Source organism: Melitaea cinxia, chromosome 6 (genome assembly GCF_905220565.1).
Source record: "Melitaea cinxia chromosome 6, ilMelCinx1.1, whole genome shotgun sequence".
NCBI classification, from domain to species: domain Eukaryota; kingdom Metazoa; phylum Arthropoda; class Insecta; order Lepidoptera; family Nymphalidae; genus Melitaea; species Melitaea cinxia.
In genome coordinates, this window is record NC_059399.1 from 14,075,564 (window position 1) to 14,100,672 (window position 25,109).

At 32.3% G+C, this 25,109-nt stretch overlaps 3 protein-coding genes across 3 annotated transcripts; 1 reads left to right on the plus strand and 2 right to left on the minus strand.

The window, feature by feature from the left end:
- Positions 1–437: 437 nt before the first annotated feature.
- LOC123654670 (peroxisomal targeting signal 2 receptor) lies at positions 438–8,915 on the minus strand. The gene is made up of 7 exons (XM_045590560.1): positions 8,708–8,915; positions 6,342–6,524; positions 3,792–3,977; positions 3,065–3,182; positions 2,500–2,584; positions 1,157–1,323; positions 438–626 (listed from the first exon to the last, which is right to left on the minus strand). The coding sequence occupies exons 1-6, from the start codon at positions 8,906–8,908 to the stop codon at positions 1,164–1,166; spliced, it is 933 nt and encodes a 310-aa protein (XP_045446516.1). The 5' UTR covers positions 8,909–8,915; the 3' UTR covers positions 438–626; positions 1,157–1,163.
- Positions 8,916–9,633: 718 nt separating this feature from the next.
- On the plus strand, positions 9,634–11,791 carry LOC123654671 (arrestin homolog). Its single transcript, XM_045590561.1, has 6 exons — positions 9,634–9,933; positions 10,026–10,232; positions 10,318–10,449; positions 10,533–10,884; positions 10,972–11,166; positions 11,275–11,791. The coding sequence occupies exons 1-6, from the start codon at positions 9,745–9,747 to the stop codon at positions 11,421–11,423; spliced, it is 1,224 nt and encodes a 407-aa protein (XP_045446517.1). The 5' UTR covers positions 9,634–9,744; the 3' UTR covers positions 11,424–11,791.
- Positions 11,792–17,589: 5,798 nt separating this feature from the next.
- LOC123654757 (protein PXR1-like) lies at positions 17,590–19,727 on the minus strand. The gene is made up of 3 exons (XM_045590641.1): positions 19,697–19,727; positions 19,525–19,634; positions 17,590–18,401 (listed from the first exon to the last, which is right to left on the minus strand). Exons 1-3 carry the CDS (start codon positions 19,725–19,727, stop codon positions 17,664–17,666), a joined length of 879 nt encoding a protein of 292 aa, XP_045446597.1. The 3' UTR covers positions 17,590–17,663.
- Between the last annotated feature and the right edge of the window lie 5,382 nt (positions 19,728–25,109).

The following is a 25,109-nucleotide window of genomic DNA, read 5'->3' on the forward strand; positions in this document are numbered from 1 at the left end:
TAAATTCAATATTATTTATATTAAGTGAATATATATTATAGATGCATTAAATTAAAAATAAACATTATTATAATAATTCCATCAGTCTAGCCGTCATAGCTTACATATTCCCTGTTTTAAGAATTTTCAAAGCTACAGTTAAAATTAAGATTAGAACATTTTTCATTACGTTATATGTAATTTTTTTCATAGCGACATTATGATTTTTGTTGTTGACTTCATAAATCGAAGTTTCTTTACTTTTTTTTGTATAGCTTTGGGGTAGCCATTTTTTTTTTTTGTTACTTTTTTCCATTACGAACAAATTCTAAAATGTTTTTAGGTTTAAAAAAATATAAAACTAAACTTTATAACTTTTTTCACAAGTTCGCGCAGTAAAAAAATTACCAGTAATTAATTCGTCTATAATTTTTTTTTTTTTTTTTTTTTGTAACAAAATGTTCTGATTTAAATTTTAACCCGTAACTTCAACCAGCGCACCCATTACACGAAATAGTATGAATCTAATACAACTAAATACCATTTAGTTAAATATATTACATTTGCTCCATCATTAATCATCATTACAACGAAACACTTCTTTAACTTGACCATTTATTGAACTGCTTAACCTGATGATACAGAGCCTGAAGATCAAATTATTAATAACTTGAAAAAATTATTTAATAGAATTTTCAGAAAGTAGTATTTTGACCTTTATATGCACATTACTTTTATGGGTATAAATAATATCTTTAAAATTGAAAAATAAAGACCACAAAGAAATAATTAAACTAAAAAAAAATGAGATTTTAATCAGGATTTCTTTTAGTCAGTCAATAAAGCCGGTTTTACCATTGACGTATACACTTGTAGAAAATGGGTTTGAACAAATGCTAATATTGTGTCTATTACTTTTAAAAAACTTTAGTGGAGAAATTCAAAGTAAAAATAATTTTTGACTACCCTCGAAATCGATTAGGCAAAAAAATCACAGTCTAAATACATTTTTTGGGCCTTCTGTCTTTTCAGACATATCAGCCCCATTATACCGTGACTCTCACTATCTCTAAAAAATGAAAAAAGAATCATTGATGACGTTTGATCAAACAGATAAACGTGCTACACCGGGTCTATATAAAATATAAACACACATTTAAATAACATATAAACTTACCGAAGTTTCAAACAAGGGACCTCGGAGTAAACACGTGTACTAAGGAATCCCAACCGCAGTCCGCAATCTGATGAGGCCTCAAAGTGTTCCAGTCTAGACCGTAAGTGAACTCCGAGTGGTGTCGAATAGTTTCTAACGGATCACAGCCTCGTTTTAGATCCCATATTCTAGAAAAAATATCACAAAAAATTCGTAAATATAAAAATCTTTAATACTAAAATGTATATATTGAAATAAAATAATAAAATTAAAATAAAAACATAAGTTAACGCTTAAAATTCGTAGCGTTACAGTAAATTCTGGCATACATTCTTATGTAAACATTTTGTAAATAGATATTTTTTTCTAAAACTGCCTGGCTGACTTCTGACGAAATTCTTACGGCCATTTTTTTTCGTAAATAGATTTTGGCGATTCATTTATATATAAAAAATAAAAAATTGGCTATGGGTCACTATTTTGCCAATAGGCTGTTAAATTAACGCCTCACACTTAAGGGTCCCCAGTAGGATTTTCTCCCGTGTTGGGAGTCCGGAAACACACAATACACAAGAACAAACACCCAGACCACGGCAAACATCTCTATGGCCAATACACACGTTTGCCAAGTGCGGGGATCGAACCCGCAACCGCCAGCGCCTTTGACCGTTGCGCCAACGCGTCATCGTAGGCTACAGATAAATTGACGAATTTATTTGTATCTATTTATTATATATATTTATTGGTATAGAGTACGGCTTCAAATCCCACTTATATATATATTATATAAGCTGTGTCTTATATAAAGCGGGATTACATAACGAGAGCGTGCAAGCATTATAATGCTATTATATGTTGCAACAGGGTGTACAAATAAACTGTTTCAGTAAAATTTTTAACAGCTGGCATAGTTTTTAATGTGGCATATTTAATTTTAATGGTGTGGATTTCTTTGTGGTAATTAGTAATTTTGTTTTTTTATTATTATTATTATAATAAACTTATTTAGACAAAGAAAGTCAGTATAGATGAATGAAACAAATACGTGTGATAAATGTTACTTTTATATTATAATACTCTCGTGTAAAAATGGCCGTCTAGCTGGCCAGTACTAATGCGGTATAAATATAAAAAGATATTAAGAAAATCTCCACTGTTCATTTACCAATCATTTCATATTTAAATAACGTAAATTATTTTATTGTGAACTTAAAAACATTTTATAATTGGTTATTTTTTTTTTTCATGTTGTTTCAAGTCAACTCAATTCCGTATATTTTTCCATGACTATCTAATATATTGTACGATCAAAGTTATAAGGAATCAACACAAAAAAACATAAAATTTTATAAAAATATAGTTACCTAGTAGTAAAATCATATGATACAGCGGCTAAAACAGAAGGAGCGTGTGGCGAGAATTGCACTCTTCGGACAGCACATTCACATCCTAAGAAAAAAAATATAAATTATGTATTATATTTCAGCACACATTTTAAATAATAAAAAAATTATATATACCTATATGACCTACATGGAGGTGGGATTTAAAAACGATCTAAGATCTAGATATTACGTATGGTTTTAAATTAAGAAAAAAACATTTTCAAAATATATACAAAAAAATGTAGGTATTTATCGATAAAAAAAAAATCATATTATTTTGACAATAAAAATAAGTCACCATTAACGAGAACTTTAAAAAGAAATAGGTATTACAACATTGTGCAGCGAAAATTTTAGCTATATCTGTTGGATGTTATCTAAAACAAATTAACACAAGCATTAAGTTGCTTACCTTAGGAACAAACGACCGTGTGTGATATTAAAGATATTTATTTCATGTAATTGGCTTGCAATGAAAAACTACATGAAATTTAAAAAAATATATTTTTTAATGGAATTAAAATTAAAAAACAAAAAAACATACCTTTAAGCGTAAACATTGGTGAAGTAAGCCGTCTTAAGTCCCAGCCTCTAACAAGACCGTCAGATCCGGCGGTCGCTAGCGCATGCGTTTCTAACCTACTCCAATCGCACGACAACACCTATTATAAGGAAGATTACCTATTATAAGGGAGATTATCTATTATACCATTCATAAGGGAGAATAGACTTTATATGACGCAAAAAGGTTTATACTTGTGACTTATAAGTAATAAATATTTTTAGAGGGAAAGTAATCCTTATTTAGTTGCTACAAAGTTTATATTTGTAAAGTAAAATAGATATACTTGTACCATTTAAACAGTTGTAAATGTACAATTAAAAGAATTTAAATAATAATAAAAAAAGTTATAAGTAGAGTATAGGTATATGTTTTGTAGGAAAAGTAGATTTTATGGTATAATTGTAAAAAAAAAACACATTCCCTTTTTTTTAAGGAAACAAGAAGGATAAAATAATTTCCTTGCCTTGTGATTTAATCCACTTCAACTTTTTGGCTACGGTTCCGTTAATATAAATTATGACTCATAGCTATATCGTCTTTGGACGACATTTCATAGCCTATAACTTATCTGATTTACTGGCTTTATTAAATTTTTTAAATATTTTACAAACTTGAACTATCGAATCCAAGGCTTAATTCATTCATTCAAACAAACAAAGGGTACATTTATAAATACTATTAGATAAATTAGATAATTTGTTATTACCTCAGCATCATGAGCCTTAATAACAGCAGCCGGTCGACTAGATTCAGTACAAGTCCATAGTTTAAGATGTCCGTCTCCGGAAACTGAAGCAAACGTAGCCGGGGAATGTGGAGAAAATGTTGCAGTGTATACCAGTTGAGAGTGACCCGAAAATGTACTGAGACACACTTCTGACTCGGGGTCCCACTGAAATGGTTTTAATGGAATATTAAAAACATATAATAAAATTTATTCGGATGGTATACAGATATCATGTACAGATACAGGAATAACTATGTGCTAATGAACGAAAAAAACCGACTTCAATTTACATCGACAAGTATGACAACGTTACCTACGTCAAAAAAATAGTCAAAAACGCAGTAAACAGTTATGAGATAACAAAAAAAAAAAACAGTCGGATTGAGGACTTCGTCTTTTTTTTTTATTTATACTTATGTAACAAAATTTACCAGTCGTCTCTACTGAGTATTAGAATCAACTTAATTTCTTTTAAACCAAGCCATTTACCTGGTGATAGTTTATATGCTACTATAAATGAAAATTAATGTCAGTTTGCTGTATGTCAGTAGAAACTTTTTGATACTTCTTTGAGAGGAAATCATTGAAATTATATATTTTTTTATGTTCTCGCAGCCAGCTGACATAACATAATCCACCATGTTATGGTCAGCTTTACTTTTCCTTCAAGATATTAGGTAAACTGTAATTCGACAATTTTGAAAGTGAGGGGAAACGACTAAAAAACTTTTATTTTCTCCATCCATGGAGCAGCCTGCCACTACCCGCCCCACCCACGGAGTTGCGACTGACAGTCGCAAATATTCATAATCCCTAATGCATTTTACGAAGTTTCGCTCGAGAAGATATAATTGAGCGGATTTGTATCTGGCTCCCGGACCATAAGGGGAGGTCTCAAAATGTGACCATCTGTGACAAAGACAAGGGTCGTGAAAGTCGTGTGACGTAATCTATGGATAACACCAAAGTAGACTTTTTTGAATTTCTTATTAATTTGCATGGACATCGCTCGATTTTACTATATACTACTAAGTAGGATTATTTCAGACTAAAGTTCAAGGCAATGTTAATACTATGTTAATCTCATTAGTGTTTTAGATTAACAGCTGAACGTAAATAATCTTTACTACCTGCTTTATATTGTTCTACTGACATTTTAGTAAGTAATGTTAATATTAAATAATCATATTTCAATTGGTAAATAAAATATTTTTTTAATATTAAATAATTATAATCAATATTTTCACATCTACATTTAGTTATATTTGTAAATAAGTCGTATAGTTATTTAATTTTTTTTCTTCTTTGGATTAACACTTCTTGGATTGTTTGTTTGCTATATGAAACTGTCTCATTACCACAGGTTGACGAACTCTCTTTCAGAGATAAGTCCACATTTGCCATAAACCCTACAATTATGTTATGTTTCCGTATGTATTCTTTCAAATGCAATAAAGTGTATGATAAAATCTTCATTGTTAATTTTTCTTTAAAAGTTAAAATAATTAATTAACCGTCCAATTTTTTTTTTTTAATTTACAACCGCTGTGCCCTGTGCTTTCATCAGAGTTAATTTAAGGAAAAAACGTCATCATTCCAGCGTATTGCAGTCCACTGCTGGACATAGGCCTCCACAAGTTCGCGCCAAAAATGCGTGAACTCATGTGTGTTGCCCATAGTCACCACGCTGGGCAGGCGGGTTGGTGACCGCAGGGCTGGCTTTGTCGCACTGAAGACGCTGCTGCCCGTCTTCGGCCTGTGTGTTTCAAAGCCAGCGGTTAGATGGTTATCCCGCCATCGGTCAGCTTCTTAAGTTCCAAGGTGGTGGTGGAACCTTGTTATCCCTTAGTCGCCTCTTACGACACCCACGGGAAGAGAGGGGGTGGCTATATTCTTTGATGCCGTAGCCACACAGCACAAAAAACGTGCTAAAATATTATTTAGCCTGCCTCCCTCGGTAAATAGACTGTCCAAGACAGAGATTTTCAATTCGAACAAGTAGTTTCTGAGATCAGAGTGTTGAACTAAACAAAAAACAAACTCTTTAGCCTTATAATTTCAATGTAGATATTCTCAAGAAACCACTCTGGTGTAATGGTACGTGTGCCGTGTCTGCGGCGCCTAAGGAGCAACGGTCGCGAGTTCGGTTCCAGCTCGGGTTGGATATTTGTGTTTATCCATATATTTATTTCCGATCTAGTTGTTAGTCCAACCCCCATTGGAACAGCATGGTGGATTTAGTTTTGATCCTTCTCCTACATGGGGAAAGAGGCCTATGCCCCCTCTATGCTCTATATTCCTAGCAGCAGAATGTTATAGGCTGAATGCGATTGAGCTAGGCTTTAGATTAAGAACCGTTATTTTGACAAATTTAATAAATTAATAAACGATCTAATTTTGAAGTTAGATAGGCTAGGGTTCTTTTTTTTTTGTAACGAAATTATGCTGATAGCGCTTAGATAATTAGGCAGTTCTTAATCTAAAGCCTTACCTGCGATTGGGTCTAAATATTTATTTGTCTAAACTCACCAATTTAACTGTTGTATCCCAACTAGCACTTAATAAATGTGCTCTTGGCCAATCGACAGAGCATACTTCACTATGATGTGCCCTTAACACCCTCAAAGGGGCAGCACAGCCCCCTCTCCATACTATTACTGCACCATCACCTGCCCCACATGCCGCTACCCCATCAGCCGTTCCTGACCACGTCTATAAATGACTTATATTAATTTTTTTCTATAAAACAGCATTACTTATATATAAGACATATTTGTAGTCATTTGATATCAAAGGACATGAACGACACTAACAACTGAACAGGATAATGCATTCAATGCAATACTCTTCAAAAATAACCTAATACACTCAATTTTTACTATCATTTTTTTTTTTTAATGTCATTAGGTCGGCAAACAAGCATACGGCTCACCTGATGGTAAGCGAATACCGTAGCTTATAGACGCCTGCAACACCAGAGGCATCACAAGCGCGTTGCCGACCCAATCCCCAACCCCCCAGGAGCTCTGGTCACCTTACTCACCAACAGGAACACAATACTGCTTGAAAACAGTATTATTTTGCTGTGATCTTCTGTAAGGTTGAGGTACTACCCCAGTCGGGCTGCTCCATATTTGAGCAGAAAATTCCTGCTGTGCCCTACCTCAGTTAATATATATAATTTGTTTCCTTTTATATCATATACAAGAAAATAATATTGCTTAAATAGAAAAATATTTCAGTAATCATAACATTTCTATTTAAGTAATATCACTTACTTGTCATTAATAAATAAAAATAAATATTCATGCAAAAATGATTAAGTAAAAGGAATCAGTCTTTTTTATTCAACAATATACTTTTATAGAATTTAAATAAATATTCATTTAAAGTATTGCAAAATATTAAATGTGTTAAGTAAAACTATAAATATCAAGTAGTTAAATCGTAAGCCAGCTTAGTGCTTTCGTCAGAATGTTTGTTCACATAACTGCATTACTAAGGCTTCAATATGCCAGTCTCTCATATGAAAAATATACAACATTATGAGATTATACTAAAGATGTACAAGGGGATTGAACTGTAGTCTAGATTTTAAACCTATTAAAATACACGATTATTGACACACCCAGATTATTTTATAACATATAATTAAGAAAATTTACTATTTTCTTCTCTTTTACAAGAATATATATATGTGACCTGCGGTCACCAATCCGCCTGCCCAGCGTGGTGACTTTTTTTTTTTTTTTTTTTTTTATGACACTAGGTCGGCAAACAAGCGTACGGCTCACCTGATGGTAAGCGATTACCGTAGCTTATAGACACCTGCAACACCAGAAGCATCGCAAGCGCGTTGCCGACCCAATCCCCAATCCCCCCAGGAGCTCTGGTCACCTTACTCACCAACAGGAACACAATACTGCTTGAAAACAGTATTATTTTGCTGTGATCTTCTGTAAGGTCGAGGTACTACCCCAGTCGGGCTGCTCCATATTTTGAGCAGGAAATTCCTGCTGTGCCCTACCTCAGTTAAACTGACGTGACTATGGGCAAAACACATGAGTTCACATTATTTTTGGTGTAAACTTGTGGAGGCCTATGTCCAGCAGTGGACTGTATAGGCTGTAATGATGATGATGAATGATGACAAGAATATAAATGAAAATGCAAGTTATTGTGCATATTTCCGGTATAAATTTACTTTTAGATGATATACAACAAGACTTACAGGCCCTAAGTGATAAAAGTAGTTTTGTATGCATTAACATGTAGATGTTAATGCATACAAAACTACTTTTATCACTTAGGGCCTGTGGCACTAGTTGTGAAAAAGGTTTATCCAGCTAAATAAGTTACATTAGACTTTAACAGCAGGACGTAAAATAGGCCATTAATACCTTTATATATCTCAATAAATAAAATATAAATTTTAGATCTACTGGTAGTGAATAAATTATCCTATAAATTAAATGGAATTCGATGATGAAAAAGAATCATACACCAGAAACTTATGTCTGTTGGATATTGTTATGTGTCCAATAGAAAATCCACCTGGTGAAACAGGCCCTTAGAGTATAACTTCATGCAATTTATGTGTTAATTAGATGATTTGAGGTAATGTGACAATTATTAACATCTACTTAAGAACTGTCTCTACCAAACATTGTTACCAGCTGTAGGTTTAATATCAATCTGTTCAACTTTCATATTACAACATATCAAGGCCAAATTTGTGATAACTGATAACACTATGGTTATACATTATTCATGTAAGTAAAACATTGAGAAAAAGGTATTTTAATAGGTTAAGTAGTTTCAATCTTTATTAGTCACAGAGATACCAATATTTAAAAAATACACAGATTAACAGTCTATATATGTGAAATATTTACCACATCAAATAGCCCATCGCTCCAGTCCAATTTTTGCAATTCTACTATTGTTGTGCCTTCTGGAGCTAGTTCCAAGAAGAATAAGGTTCCACCACCCGCCAATCCATAATACTGGCTGGTGGCCACAGCCAATGCATCAGGGCGTGTACGAGAGAACCGCACACTATAGCCATGACGCCCAGGCGTCAAGAAGGTTGGCATTCTGACAGTGTAACTGTAATTAACAAAGTTTAGTATAAATAGTAATATTGGAAAAAACCTGTAAATGGAAGTAAAAAATTATCAAAATTAGTTTTAACATCTCTTTAAATATATCTTAAAAGTAAAGTTGTTGAGTGTTAGTCAACAAATCAACAAGTTTACTTACATTTTAGACATAATTTTAAAAAATTGGCATTTTTATTAGGTACTCATGATTAGAGTAGTACGCTTATGTCTATTATGTAAAGCATGTCGTCATCGGTTAAGATGAATATTTACATTCAAATAAGAACCTATTTATTCTAATCCGAAAATTTAAATTCCTAAATTTAACATTTAACTTACTTACTCTACGTGCACCAATTTACATTATTTTGTACTTTTAACCTAGCCTTTCTTATTGCATGACAATCGTTTAAGATTCTTATAAGACTAAATCACATTGCAATACTATAATAATTCTAAAAATCCCAACAAAACAAGTATATTAAATTCAATTTAACCCCTTAATAACTGTCAAAACATAGCTTGACGTTTCCTTGACCGGATTTAAAAACATCACATAGTCACATAGTGTTGTACATCATAGTATCGATTTTTTACAAGTAACCGTCACACGATTTTAATCCAATTTTCCCTCCTATGAACTAAATCCAATTAGATCTCACTGAAGGAAACCTCACAGAGGAGTATATATATAAGGAGAACCTGGTTTGAATTGTCATTTCTGGTGAGTGCTTCAAACTCACACAATCCTACTATATTCCATATAATTGTTTTTAATCCTTTACGTCTAATTCAATCTTTATTTATAACGCTACTCAAAATCAAGCAAAATGCTTGACTACCTAGCCTTGGCTTTCGTGGTCGCGGTCAAAGTTTTTAAGAAAACCACTCCGAATGGCAAAGTTACGGTTTACCTTGGCAAACGCGACTTCATTGATCATATAGATTATTGCGATCCTGTCGATGGCGTGGTGGTGGTTGACACCGACTACCTGAAAGGACGAAAAGTTTACAGCCAGGTATAAAAAGTGTCGTGTATAAAGTGAAAAGTGAAATTGTGTAAATCGTACAGTGTCGAGAAATTTCTAATCTTTCTTTTTCATTTTAACAGCTCGTTACGACTTACCGCTTCGGTAGGGAGGAAGATGAGGTTATGGGGGTCAAGTTCACCAAGGAGATGGTCATTGGCCAAGAACAAGTTGTACCAATGGTCAACGCTAAAATGGAACTGACACCTGTCCAGGAAAAGCTCCTGAAGAAGCTTGGACCAAATGCCTTTCCTTTCACCTTCACTTTCCCCGAGATGTCTCCTAGCTCGGTAATATTTCTTACCAATAAAATTAAAAAAAATTATTATTGCTTAGTCAATTATACAAATGTTTTACATTAACTACATTGATCAGGTAACTCTCCAACCATCTGACGAGGACCAGGGCAAGCCTATGGGCGTGGACTACTGCGTACGAACCTACGTGGCAGACAACGAAGATGACAAGAGCCACAAGAGGAGCTCCGTCACTCTTGCTATCAAGAAGGTATTGCTTAGACACAAAAAAAAATCTAAAATATTAATACATCTACGAAAAATTACAAAACAATTACTAAAATATTTTTTTAGTTGCAACATGCTCCAGCCTCCCGTGGACGACGCCTACCAAGCTCCCTGGTCAGCAAGGGCTTCACTTTCAGCAACGGCAAAATCAGCCTTGAGGTGACTCTCGACAAGGAAATCTACTACCACGGCGAAAAAGTCGCTGCTAACATTATCGTATCGAACAACTCTAGGAAGTCTGTCCGCAACATTCGCTGCATGGTTGTCCAGCATGTTGAAATTACTATGATCAACTCTCAATTCAGCCGTCACGTTGCATCTTTGGAAAGCCGCGAGGGATGCCCAGTTACTCCTGGTGCTAGTCTTTCGAAGACCTTCTACCTTGTGCCCTTGGCTCGCAGCAACAAGGATGTCCGCGGTTAGCACATCAAAAATTTAGTTAATATCTGATTGAAATATACCATATTATAAAATGAAATGCTTTTAATCTTCAATATTTTTACAGGAATCGCTTTGGATGGCCACCTGAAGGAAGATGATGTCAATCTCGCTAGCTCAACCATGGTTTCTGAGGGCAAATGCCCAGCTGAGGCCATTGGTATTGTGGTCTCTTACTCTGTACGCGTGAAGCTTAACTGCGGAACCCTTGGTGGTGAACTCGTCACCGATGTACCATTCAAGCTGCTTCACCCAGCTGAAGGTACGAAAAGTCATATTTTCAGTATCATTTTTTCTTGTCGTAAGAGCTCTAAATGTTACAAGACTAATTCAACAATTAATAATTCTATATTTTGGTTTTTCTAATCAGGCTCCGTCGAACGTCAACGTTTCAATGCTATGAAGAAGATGCAATCCATTGAGAGACATCGCTATGAGAACTCTATGTATGCCAATGAGGAGGAAGACAATATTGTTTTTGAGGACTTCGCTCGCCTCAGGATGAACGAACCCGAATAAACGATTGGGAGCTTCCTAAAGTCGAACAAAAAAAAAGGAAAAAAAATATAAAAAATACAAAAAAATGTAATCAAGCAAGTTAGACAACATCTAGACCACGGAACTGTGCTCGCTCATTAAAACTCTTCAATTCATTTTCACCTATATAACCTACTAATTTGGAATTTTTAACCTTACCAATATAATTTATTTAATAAAAAAAATTGATGTTACCAAGTTATATGGATAGTGTGAGTTTAATCAATGTGATATAATGAAATACTTATAGCACTTGATATCGATAATAATTGAAAATTTTTCATAAACATTTCATCCTAACCTTACCTTAATTTTACCTTTATAAAATTTAATATATAGCTATCACCAGACAAAGTTTTTTATTTTTCACTGCTTCTAACAATTTATGATAACACACAAAACTTATGATAAGCCAAACACTATTTGGATGTGGCTACATTAACAACTTGTGCATTACTGACTTGACACTAAAATTGTATGCAAAGCATTCTATGATCTCTTTTGCATATCTTTTGTATTCTATTTTAATTCGAAGGGGTCCATCTATCCCCACCCAAAAGACTTGTAGTTTTTTATTGCTCCTTGATTACCCTGAGGTGTACGTGTTGTGTACACACTGACCTGAGCAGGAATTAAATTTGCATTATTATTCAAATTACTATAAATTGTTCTTTGTTTAAATTGAAATTTTCTATTTGATTATCAATAAACAATTAGATATTTTGAGTCATTAAAAGTAACGGTTTCAGTTAAGATTAGACCAGAAAAACATATGAACCGAGTTATTAAAAAAAAGAACAAATAAAATATGAGATAAATGTTTACTCTAATTTAAAATAACTAATAAAATCTATATTAATGGCCTGTTTACTTTAATAGAACATAAAAAACTACAAACAAAGAAGATTGTATGAGTATGCTAGAAAACACCAGAGTAAAATTTTGCGGATATACCTAATTAGAAACAGCTTAAAAAATTGTCATTCCTGAAACGAATATAAATTTTCGGTAATGCTACAAATGACCGAAAATTAACACATTTTTAACTAGAACGAAAGGAAGTTAGAGAATATATTTTAAAAACATAATAAAATGTCAAAAAATAAAATAAGGATTTTGTATATAAATATAAGACAAAAGTCTCTTGAGCTATTCAGCCTAATAGTTTGAAAATGTATAGAAAGTAGTAGTTAGGTACTTTTCATACTAATTATGTATATGAAAACATAAGAGAACTTGTTTTAATATTTTTGTACAAGTAAAAGAAATTTTCTGATTGTGTACTTAAAGTATTTCATATTCAAAAATATTCATTAATTTCTTTGGTGTATTAGCTTCCTACAGAGCAAAGATAGCACAAATGAATTCGCCAATATTACGTAGAATGGAGATTACACGAATGATATTATAGCCATAAATTTGAAATACGAAAGTCGTACCCGAAACCGGCACTATTTTAATCGTCTAAACTTTCAAGTAGCTAACCACATAGCTGTAGATTAAAATATGTCAGTTTATGTACTAACAAATATGTATGTTCGAAATAAATCTTATAAAACAAGACATATACAGGCATATTATATAGAATATCACTATTGTATAGATCTATTGAGTCTTATTCATTAAAGGTTTTTTACAAGTTAAGGGCCTCAAAAACAATATCCTGCATCGTTAAAGGTGGTAAATGTCCCACTGATGTTCAAATTATTCAAAATCTACCAAGGAGAAGAATTTTATCGTAAACTCCTACGCTTATTTATTACAAATTTGTGGTTGTACATGTCTGCAAATTTCTCTCCAAAGTGAATAGGCGCTCCTTAAAATGTGTTTTTTTTTTATGTCACTAGGTCGGCAAACAAGCGTACGGCTCACCTGATGGTAAGCGACTACCGCAGCCTATAGACACCTGCAACACCAGAAGCATCGCAAGCGCGTTACCGACCCAATCCCCAAACCCCCGAGGAGCTCTGGTCACCTTACTCACCAACAGGAACACAATACTGCTTGAAAACAGTATTATTTTGCTGTGATCTTCTGTAAGGTCGAGGTACTACCCCAGTCGGGCTGCTCCATATTTTGAGCAGGAAATTCCTGCTGTGCCCTACCTCAGTTTAAGATAAGTTGAGAACTAAATTAGTACTGCGAAACCCAGTTAGTAGGTAATTCCCTCTCTCGATCTCGACAGATCTCGTAGACTCTCATAACTCGGTATGAGAATTTGGTCTGCATCTGTCCATTTTTTATGAGATTTTTTTCCATAGGGTTAGTGCAAATCTAAATTTGTACCATTTGCTATCAATTTCTTTTGTCCTCCTTATAAAATGGGATTTAGATATGCATCTAAATTTAAACAGTCTTCAAAATGTTAACGTTAATTTCAGCTCAAGCAATCTAAGTCTATATCGTCTAACTATAAAATATCTGTGCTTTAAAAATAATAGCTCAAAAATTTTGCGTACTACTAGCAGTTAAATATTCATAATGTGCAACTACCTACTACTATGTCTACGAGGAACTTTTGAAGTTAGATATATTTTCAATGAAAAAAGAAATATTTTCATAATTAACTCACATTTGGTATTCATTATATTCAAGGTTTTAATATATTATACTAGCATCCCACCTTGGCTTCGCACCGGTATTTAACAAAAATTTCAATGTTTTTTCCCTAATTTCATTTGAAAATATAATATAGCGTACATCAAGCCCGAATAGTGTAGACACCAACAAAGAAAAAATTTTCAAATCGGTTCAGTAGTTTCGGAGCCTATTCAATGCAAACAAACAATTAAATCTTTCCTCTTTATAATATTAGTACAGATATATTTATATTTATAATATATATATAACTTAAAATTAATAAAATTGTGTGTCATGCATTGAAGCTGCATGGGGCTTGATGCTTTTTTCACTTCCCTCATCAGAGAAGAAACCTTGCCCAATTAATATGGTATCGGAGTTTTATTATTGTAGGTACAATGAAGTACACGTAAATTAGAGATTTATTTTAGATAAAGAGTTTACTATACTAGAGCCAAAACGTATCTCAGCACACTACAAATGTATTTTAAATCTTAATTTATTAAAAAAAAAAATGCAGAACAATAATTCTAAGACATTCTCATGCTCGAACTGGTCAAACTAGTTATGGACAAAAGAATTGGACAAGGAAGACCTATATGTCCTTATATTGTTATTATTAAAGGGTTCGTCCAAAAACCTGTTCGACAACTTCCCTGTGGGAAAGGACATTAAATGACCCTTTATTTGCATGTGCAATGTACAACGCTTTGTCTGACACACGGTATCCGCTAACCAAATCTCACTGTGATAAAATACGAAATATTTTTTATTTTAAAATTATGTAGATTATGTATACGTATATTAGATACTTAATTTGATCACGATACTAAAAGCAATATTACTAATAGGTACTAATAATAATTAAATGTTATACTAGTAAGATATTTCCTAAGTAACACAATTTTTTTTTAAATAATAAATCAATAAATATCTAAACATTATACACACGGGCGTCTGTTCCTAAAGTAAGCAACTTAATGCTTGTGTTATAGGTAACAGCAACATAATTATATAATTGATTGTTTTTAAAAATAAACATCATATTCATTTCATTATTTTTTTAAAGATTCGTTAATTTTTTCTGAACATCTTTTGCACTGAAATTAAAATGTTTCGTGTACATTACTTGGAAACTTTCATTCCGTCTGTATATCACATACATAAATCAAACAAAGCACCCTCAAACGGACAAGTGTAACCCAAACAGGACACCTTCGGCTATTCTATATAAAGCAACTTGCAAATAGTTAATGATAAATTTTTGATAATTACAAAATAGACCTTATTGACTTGAAATAGAGTTTAAATAAATAGTAATAGAATAAGGAAGTAGGTAATAGTGGACAAGATTCCCACGTCTTGAACTGGTCAGACTGGTTTGTTAGAAAGTGCAAGGGTGGACAGGGATATCCTTTGACCGTCTATGGGGTTCATGATAACGGTCGTTCGTAAAGGATTACTCGCACATTTCGCAATGTGGGAAATTTTGCAGTTATTTAATAATAGTTTATTTATAGAATACATAATACAGATGTTGTAAATTTTTTTTTAGCATTTTTATCGAGAGCCAGTTTAAGGAACTCTAATACGCGTCGTTTATTGAAACAATTTTTTTTTTCTATCAGGAACCTCATATAACATTCCATAACAGTATAACATTCATTTTTGCTATACAGTAATTATTATTTTTATTTTATATGATATAGGCCAATTCTGCCAATTATGTAAGTTGACTTTGCTTTCTGTGCCGCGGGTTGCGGGTTCGATTCCCGCCTGAGTCTGGGTGTAATATTTGTATTTATATATTTATATATGTATTATATCTATGTATATTTATCAAAAAAAAAATAGTTATACTAGTCGGCTTGTTACCTGTAACACAAGCATTAAGTTGCTTACCATAGGAACAGACGACCGTGTGTGTATGTTATAAGATATTTATTTATTATTTAAGTAGAAATTGTTAGTTACAATAATTAAAAATTATTTAACAATAAATGAAACAATTTGACAGAATTCGAAACAAACGATTAAGTTAAACAACAAATTATTAATAAATTAAAAAAAATCGCCTATCTGTTTGGATGACTGCTTAGAGCTATAAAAAAGTAGGTAAGTAGACTTTGCAATCAGGGTATTCATAATAAACGTCAAAAAGCTTTCAACCGTCACTGATTCCACTACGACTCGTGATTCGTGATTCTATTCATCTTTATTAAAATATTTGAAAGATTGTAAAAATATTTATAATTGTAAGGAGGTGATGAAACATTATCAAAATATTTAACAATTGAATTGAAATTCACCGCATGATCTTCCTTGCTCTAATTTTTTGTCCAACATGGCGCGTGCTTCCATTTAAATTTGAAAGGTCGCCTCTCAGGGAGATACACTGGGTCCCTATTGTACATGGTCCAGAGCGATAAAAAACATTATAATAATATTAAATCGCTCTATTGAACATACATTGAAGTCGTTTGATAAAGAGAAAAGGTTTTTTATAATTTATCACTTTGTATAAAAACTATTCGTATGTAACAAAATATTATGTTAAATTTCAAGTTCTTGAAATTGATACTATTTTGTATTAATTTAAACAAAAATTTCTAATAATTTTAAGAATAATATAAAGAATTATTGCAAAAAATATTAAACATGATAATATTAGATATAAAATTATTTCAAGGATTTGTGCCCGTGTGAAACTTTATTTACGAGTCTTTAATTCAAAAGAAAATCTGATAAAGAGTTAGATGCATCTCTAGATAACATCTTACCCACATGTAACGGTAAGTAACTATTATTAACAAAATGACCGTTACAAACGAAGCAAGGATTAAACATGGAACGGTATTGTTTTTATTGTATTCAATTTATTTGGAAACTTTATTATTCGAGATCTTATATTATTCGTTTTTAAATAATAAATATTAAGAAATAAATGTGGAATGAATAATATTTTAAATCACCTTAATACTGTTGACTTTTTAGTGGAATAATAAAATGCTCATAAAAATAAATCCACAAAAATTTCACGTTGAGCAATCTTCGTCTTAATAATTACTATTTACGACCTACTTCAAATTTGTGTAATGATTTTGTCTTCAAAAAAAATCAGTAAAGATTTTTTATTTACGAAATACCTAGTGCATACTAGGTTAATCGTGGAACGTATTTACAATTTAGAACAATTCGATTTTTTTTTTGTCTAATTTACTTAATTATTTTTAAAAGAATTAAGATCGACGAACTCTCAAGTACGCTTTGGCATATTTGTTTTACAATTAGATGTAATAGTGACGGTATTGTACGGTGAATTACAATTTCGCAATGATTTCATATAGTAGACTAAGAATAATAATTAATAAGCTTAGGCATCAGAAAGTCTTTGTAAGGCATACCAGTGTGCTTCATAATTAACAGTTAGGTTTTATGTTATAAAGCTTTATATTATAAAAGGTTTTATAGCTCTAATATAATTAGAGTACGGTTAAGAAATAGAATTAATAATAGGTATGTTTCATATTTTAAATATTGTTATTTGAGGAGAAAAATAAAAAGAAAATTAAGTAAAACTTTTATTAAATAAATAATATAAAAAAATCTTATTATTCTAAGCTTGGTGATGTTTAATCTAATTTAACTGTAGTCAATATTTTGATGTATTGGTTGCAATACATAAGCTTGTCCCGTTGTCCTATCAAAGATATAGCCCGTAGATTGGTCTAAAAATAGTCTAGGTACTGAAGCCGATGGTAAAGGTTCGTGTTGAACCTTTTGTCTTACTCCTGCACCTCCTTCATAAGAAACAAAGCGTTTTGGTTCCGCGTTATCATAAGACTCTAAAGGTTTAGGTTGTTGCGGTTTATAATTTTCTTCTTCATCATCTTGTTCTTTTCGATTAACAATCAAAACAATATCATTCTTCTCTTTCGTTTCTGAAACTTCTGCTTCGTGAGGCTTACGAACACGCCCTTTTGCCTTAACCCGTAATGGTCTAGCTGTTACATATTCTTCGCTACTTTCTTCACTGGTTTTATCGTCATCTTTATTGTTTCTTTGTTTATATTCGTTGGTCAGTTGTTCTTTTTCATTACTATTTCTGTCATTTTTTTGCACTTTTGATTTAACCCTTGTATTTGCTCTCTTAGCTCTTCCGTTTTCATCATAGTGACTTATATCATCGGGGTTATATTCATCAATTTCATATGCTTGTAATTTTTCATTTGATTCATCGTTAGAAGTAGGGTCTTCGTGATAAGAACCGTCATCGGAGCTAGTGTTGTAGTCGTCATCACCGTTGTCATCCGTGTGACCCGCATGGTTCAAATCCCAATAATGCTCGCCATATCCACCCTTTTTATCTCCCCATCTTACCTGTTTTAAATGACAGTATTCAAAATTACCAAATATTCTTTAATTTTATTGGTTTTGTTATTAATGTTAATAAAAGAAACATTATTTTCTTTCCATATAAATGAAATGCATAATAAAGATAAATTTAAAATAAACATGCGTTAATATTATATTTATACTTAGTTCCAAGTAAAGTCATAGCTCGTGAATAATCCACCAAAATTAAGTCGTGTGTCCTTTCAAGTCACAAATAAAGGTTACCAAATTTATGCTAAGTTTGTTAAAAGAATTAACGTTATTAATTATATAAAAAAGCAGAAATTATTCTAGCGGAAAGTTAATAAAAAAAGGGTCTATCTACATACATCATATAGATCGATAGCTTAGTCGGTTGTAAAAAATATATTTGATAAACCAAAAATATATTTAACAGGTACTGTCACTGTTTCTAAGGTAAGAAACTTTATGAACGTATTTTAGAAATTTTGCGATTGCTTCACTCATGCTACATATTCGACCAAAAGCTCTGGAGCTGAAAGTAGGTTCACTGCCAACTCTGCCTATGTATTTACGATTGCTCATCATACATCATCCTTATTGCACTTTAAAAAACCTAATTATAAATCATTTTTACAAAGGATGTTGGCAAGGGCGAACTTATCTCTATAATATCTCTACCAGTCTACCCATGGTGGTGAGAAATATTGTTACGTTCACCGCAAGAGTGATAAAATGAAAATAAAGCCATAAACTTATTTTGTAACACACATTCAAAATTAGTGATATAAAATACATATATACTTAACTACATGCACAGTATACATCATGTGTTTGTGTCAACGATATTTAAGAACAATTAAAATACCAATTAATCTATCGATCTATAGTTTGAGGTCTGCGAGAACTGAAAACAGAAAAAAGCAGAAGCAGCGTACTTTAGCAGAAAACAGTCCTTTAGACGGTCTGTATCTCTCATGTCTTTCTACGAAGTGACGTTCACTCCCCAACCGATGTCCCTGATCGAAGTCTTCCGAAGTAGGCAAATGCCTATATCTTCATTCAGTCAAGCGAAGCCAAGCAGGACAGAGAAAGAAACATAGAAAAGTTAGGTAACAAAGCGAGATAGTTATAAAACTCTTGATACTTTTCCCATATCCCTGTGATTCTTAAAGTCTTTCTTCTCATAACGCTGCTCCCAATTGTTCGGGTCCTCACAGACATGACCAAACTCAATATTGTAGGGACTCAACTGTACTGAGAAAAAATCCCTATAAAGCAAATTTTAACTCTTCACTTCGAGCTTGTAAAATGTGTACCTTGATTTAAACGAAATCCATTATATTTCATCAAGATTCAAGTTCGTAAAAAATTTTAAACGTAAATTTAAGACATCTTAATTTAACGTTCAACATTTTTTACCAGGTTACATTACTTTGGTAATGGTTACGTTACTTTTCAATAGAATGAAATTGACAGTCACATTTCATTTCACTTCTACAATTTCATTTCAATTAACAAATCTGATAAAGTCGTATATTTAAATATTTACTTATTATGTTTAGAATTTTCTCGTATATTTTTAATGAATTTTCCTCAGCTGATTTTATCAATTATAATGGTATGTTTATTTACATATTTAAAATTCTGCTTTCAACTTGCATATGTAATGATTCGATTTGTTAGAATAAAAAACTATCACCATAAAGTGCTCACATTTTTTTAAAATTACATATTAAATTATTATTATTTCTTTCAATACTTGTATGATAAAATAGGAAACAATAGTACCTTTCTAACTATAAAAATAATTATAAATACAAATGTATCAAATATAAACGAAAAATCTTACTGAAAGAACTTTGCTTGAGCCTCTATTGTGGACGGTGCATTTTGAGGGGCAGGAACAGACGCACCATTAACTGGGTACGAAGTTGATCCGAAACTCATAACCAGAAAGCACGATATCCATTTCTGGAACAATGCCATATCAATTCGCAGATTAACACTTGTCAAAAAATATTCATCACAGTTTTATTTCAATATAAGTATATTTATATATTCGATATGCACAAAAATATTTCAAATAGTGTGATATTTGTCTACCGAAGTCACTAACTTTCCCTTGTATCACTTTACAAGATATTTCGAACACAATACATTTGTAAAAAAAAAAATGGAGTACCGTAGAGTAAAAGAGACGTTGAAACATCTTGAGGTTTTGGTGGCAGGTGAGCTTGAATGCTGACCGTTAGATTATTTATAGAGACAGTCGCTATCGATACTGTGTATGACTCCACTTTTTTCAACAAAACAATTGTTTTCATTCTTTTATTTTCATTTTAAACGACTAATTGAACAGTTTTAATTAATAACTATTATTCTTTATTTATAATAAAAAAAACTGTTGCTTACTTTATGGAAACATCTTTTTCGTGCCCGTAAAATAATAATTGTATCAAAGAAGACGCTAACGTGTGATACCAAATATAATTATGAAATTGCCCTACCTCTGCTATTATTTAGCTGGCATTTAATTGCTTTTATTAAAGCCTAACTTTGATCGCTTCAGCCTGTAAGATCCCACTACTGGGCATAGGCCTCTTTCCCCATGTAGGAGTAGGATCAGAGCTTATATTCACCACGCTGCTCCAATGCGGGTTGGCGGATATATTCCCTACTATGAGTAACGATCGCTATCAGGTGTACATGATAACAACCCGGGACCAACGGCTTAACGTGCTCTCCGAGGCACGGTGGGGAGACCCACAAAGACTGCACAAAAACCCAGACCACGGCAAACACCTGTATGGCCAATACAAATGTTTGTCATGTGCGGGGATCGAACCCGCAACCGCCAGCGCAACAGGTACAATCGATGGCTTAATCATGATATATGATGACAGATTTGATCAGATTAAATTGATAGATAATGCGTTCTTTTTTTAACCGACTTCAAAAAAGGAGGAGGTTACTCAATTCGACCGTATATATATACGTTTGTTAATTTGTTTCGTCTACTTACGTTGTATTACATGTCATTGTAATTGAAGTAGGTTTTTTTTCATTTGCGAGCAAAAAAAATATTGTAATAACACGAAAATACATAAAATAAAATACACTTATGAGAGTACACACTGTAATAGAGTATCTACTTCTCCATAAACGATTGTCCTATTGTTCAATTTCATTTCATATTCCTGGATCTCTTAAAAAAAGTCACGAAACCATTATCTTTGTGTGTTATAGCATTATCAGTTATATAGTACCTTTTTTTTCATTGTTTGTTTTTTTTCATGGTTTCTGGCTATTGATTAACAATAAAGTAAAACCGCTTAACGCCTTTAAGATTTCCAATTAAAAATAGTGTTTAATAACAACAATTTTTATATAACCACTTCCGCCGCTGTAATTGCAAATAAGAACAATAGAACAGCTCCTGTTTTCGAAAGCCATTAGAAACAATGAAACCGATGATAGGCTGTTTGCATCTGAATAATTACGTAAAACTAGTTTTTCTTTCATTTAAAACTAGTGTCACGCTTCGCTTTAAATAAAGTATTATTATTTCATTTCATTAAAGTTAATAATATACTTACTAACAAAAAGCTATTATTGAGTGCAAAATATAGAATTTAACCAATTGGTACAGATTATTTCATACAGAGATCTCAATTTTCTGTATATGCTGACTTATTTACTACTGGTCAATCTTTGGTTGAGGAAGACGACGTAAACGTTTTTATGACATTTTTATTTATTTTTAATTTTTTATTTATTTATTTATTTAGGTGAAGTGTTTATTTATTATTTATGACATCCTGATGGTAAGTGGTTATCGTAGATAGACCTGCCAGGAATATCGAAAGCGCGTTGCCGACGCCCTTTAAAAATACTTTCATCCCTGTCTTAAAGGACCCCATACTATCGTCCCCTATTCGTTGATATTGGTATATTCTTTTAAATCCTTTTATGTAGATACATTGTCGATTAAAGTTATAATAAACAAGTATCAAGCCAACGAAACATACAAATGTTTTTTATTCGGATAGCTCACAGCTTATCTATACATATACATAAATAAAATTTAAGTATTTGTATGTGATTAACTGATGTGTGTTGCCCATAGTCACCACACTAGGCAGGTTGGTGACCGCAGGGCTGGCTTTGTCGCTTGTCGCTGCTGCCCGTCTTCAGCCTGTGTATTTCAAAGCCAACAGTTGGATGGCTATCCCTCCATCGGTCGGCTTTATAAGTTCCACGGTGGTAGTGGAACTGTGTTATCCCTTAGTCGCCTCTTACGACATCCACGGGAAGACAGGGAGTGACTATATTCTTTATTGCCGTAGCCACACGACCGTAGCCTTTAGACGTCTGCAACACCAGTAATAAATATAATTAATAATATATAAATATAATTAGTAATAGAATAATTAATAATTTATACATCTATACAAAGAAATTAAATTGGAGTGTCTGTTTATAATATTAAAATAACCGCTTTTTACTAACTGCATATAGATGTATACGCATTACACTATTACCGTCCGTCTATCTGCCTGTTTGTTCCGGCTAATCTCTGAAATTGCTGGGCCGATATTGACGAGACTTTCACTGGTATATATCTGATGTAAGAAGTAACTTAGGCTACATTATTTAAGAAATTTATTTATTTCATAACTCTGCGAATTGAACAATAACTTTATTGTTAAATTCCACGCGGACGAAGTCGCGGGCAAAGCTAGTAAGAAATATAATAAAAAAGAAAATGTTCTGTTCCAGTACATTGAGTATTTTATTTACATTTTGTTATTTCTCTTAATAATGATCCTATCTTAATATATATAAATCTCGTGTCACAATGTTTGTCCTCAATGGACTCCTAAGCCACTTAACCGATTATAATAAAATTCGCACACCATGTGCAGTTCGATCCAACTTAAAAGATAGGCTATATTTTATTTTGATATATTATGTTATTATTATATTTCAGGAAAAAATAAGGTGATACGAAGTTCGCCAGGTCAGCTAGTTATTTTATAGTTTATAACTAGAGAAACTCAAGAAATATGCTGATTGTTAAAATAACTGAAAAAGAATATTTTAAGCGAATAATTAAGAATTGAAAACACCGATCGCCTATGTAACAAGATATTGAAAAATACCAATTTATTGCTTTTGTCTTTTGAAAAGTATGTCATAATTTTAAGAGTCAGGGACGTGCTGTAATTACATTCAAATCTATAAATTTAATTACATTAAGCAATAATCAACAAACAAAAGCTATATAACATAATCTGGCGTTTTTAAATTTTAACCTTAGCTTATAGATGAACGGTGTTTTGATTTTTACATTACGTTAGAATGCTCTGTTAGTTACGTTCATGAGAATACGTTTACTATTTGCATATTAAGCTTTAGAATGTAGGAACTCAATAATGGAGACCTACGGTTTTAAACAAAAATAATTTTGTCAGCATAATGGGCACCGCTCAAACACTCTGGTTTAGTGATGCGAGTAGTCGTCTAAAACAATTAATTTTTTAATTATCTCTGAGCGACCACTAGTTTTAATGATTAATTATAGTCCTGCAATATAGAATAGACACAGATAATAAACGTTAAAATCGTTCGCTTGACTTTTTCGGAGTGGTACTGTTAACTAAATAACATTGTAATTTCATATATTCTATTGATATTTGCCTGTTTCAATTAAGCTTATTTATATGTATCGAGTTACTTAATATTTAATTTACTATAGTATAGATCTAGAACGCTTGTCTTAAGGGCTTACTTCAATTAATTAATTTGAACACCGCGTTCTAGTTTACCTTCATGGATTATTCTTCAACGTAGAGAAAGAGGCCTATGCCCAGCAGTGAGATGTCACAGGCCTTATTGTATAATATTGTATCGTTCTAGTTTACCACGGTTTGACTGGTCAAGGGACGTGGTTAAGCTAAGTGACAGCGATGAGTCACTATTTTTTAAAGCGGAATAGACGATAGCAACATTTTCGTTCCAAGTTTGAAGGATCAGTTACACAAATAAATAAAGAAATAGGTAAACAGAGTCGCAAAAGAGTTCTTTCTCCTAAAAATACGGTTTTTCTGAATTCAATTATTACGATGATAAAAAAATTTCAATTATTAGAAAATAGTCGCGATGTTAGAAAGTTATTTGTCAATTTTTGGCCCTTTTTTTAGGCGTGACATCCATTTTGAAGAGAGATTTACTAACAAAATTAATCTTACTTAGCTCAACTTTTAAAATTAATATCTCGAAGAAAATCTACAATGATTTTTGAAATGAAAACATAAGTTTGTACGGCTATGGAGGTCAAAGTCAGAATGATGAAATAGAGACTATTGTTATAAAAACTTGTTGTATTCGTAGTGTAACTGTTTATCGCTTTTTTGGTTGTTTTACTTTTCCAATCTTGTTCAATACAATGTTTTTTTTTCATTCCAACTTCAAACGTAGCAAAGACCGGATTTATTAAATTTCACTAATATGTAATCTTACATCAATTTATTTACTTCAAAGATGAATTTTTGTTTCAAATTGCATTGATTTTAATCTATTTCATCGAAATAATTGTGTTTGCTCGCAAACGAAAAAAAAAACCGACTTCAATTACATCGACGAGTAATACAACGTAGATCGACGAAAAAATAGTCAAGTAACTACGCGTTATCAAAGATTACTCCAAAAGTAGTTATCAGATCTCGA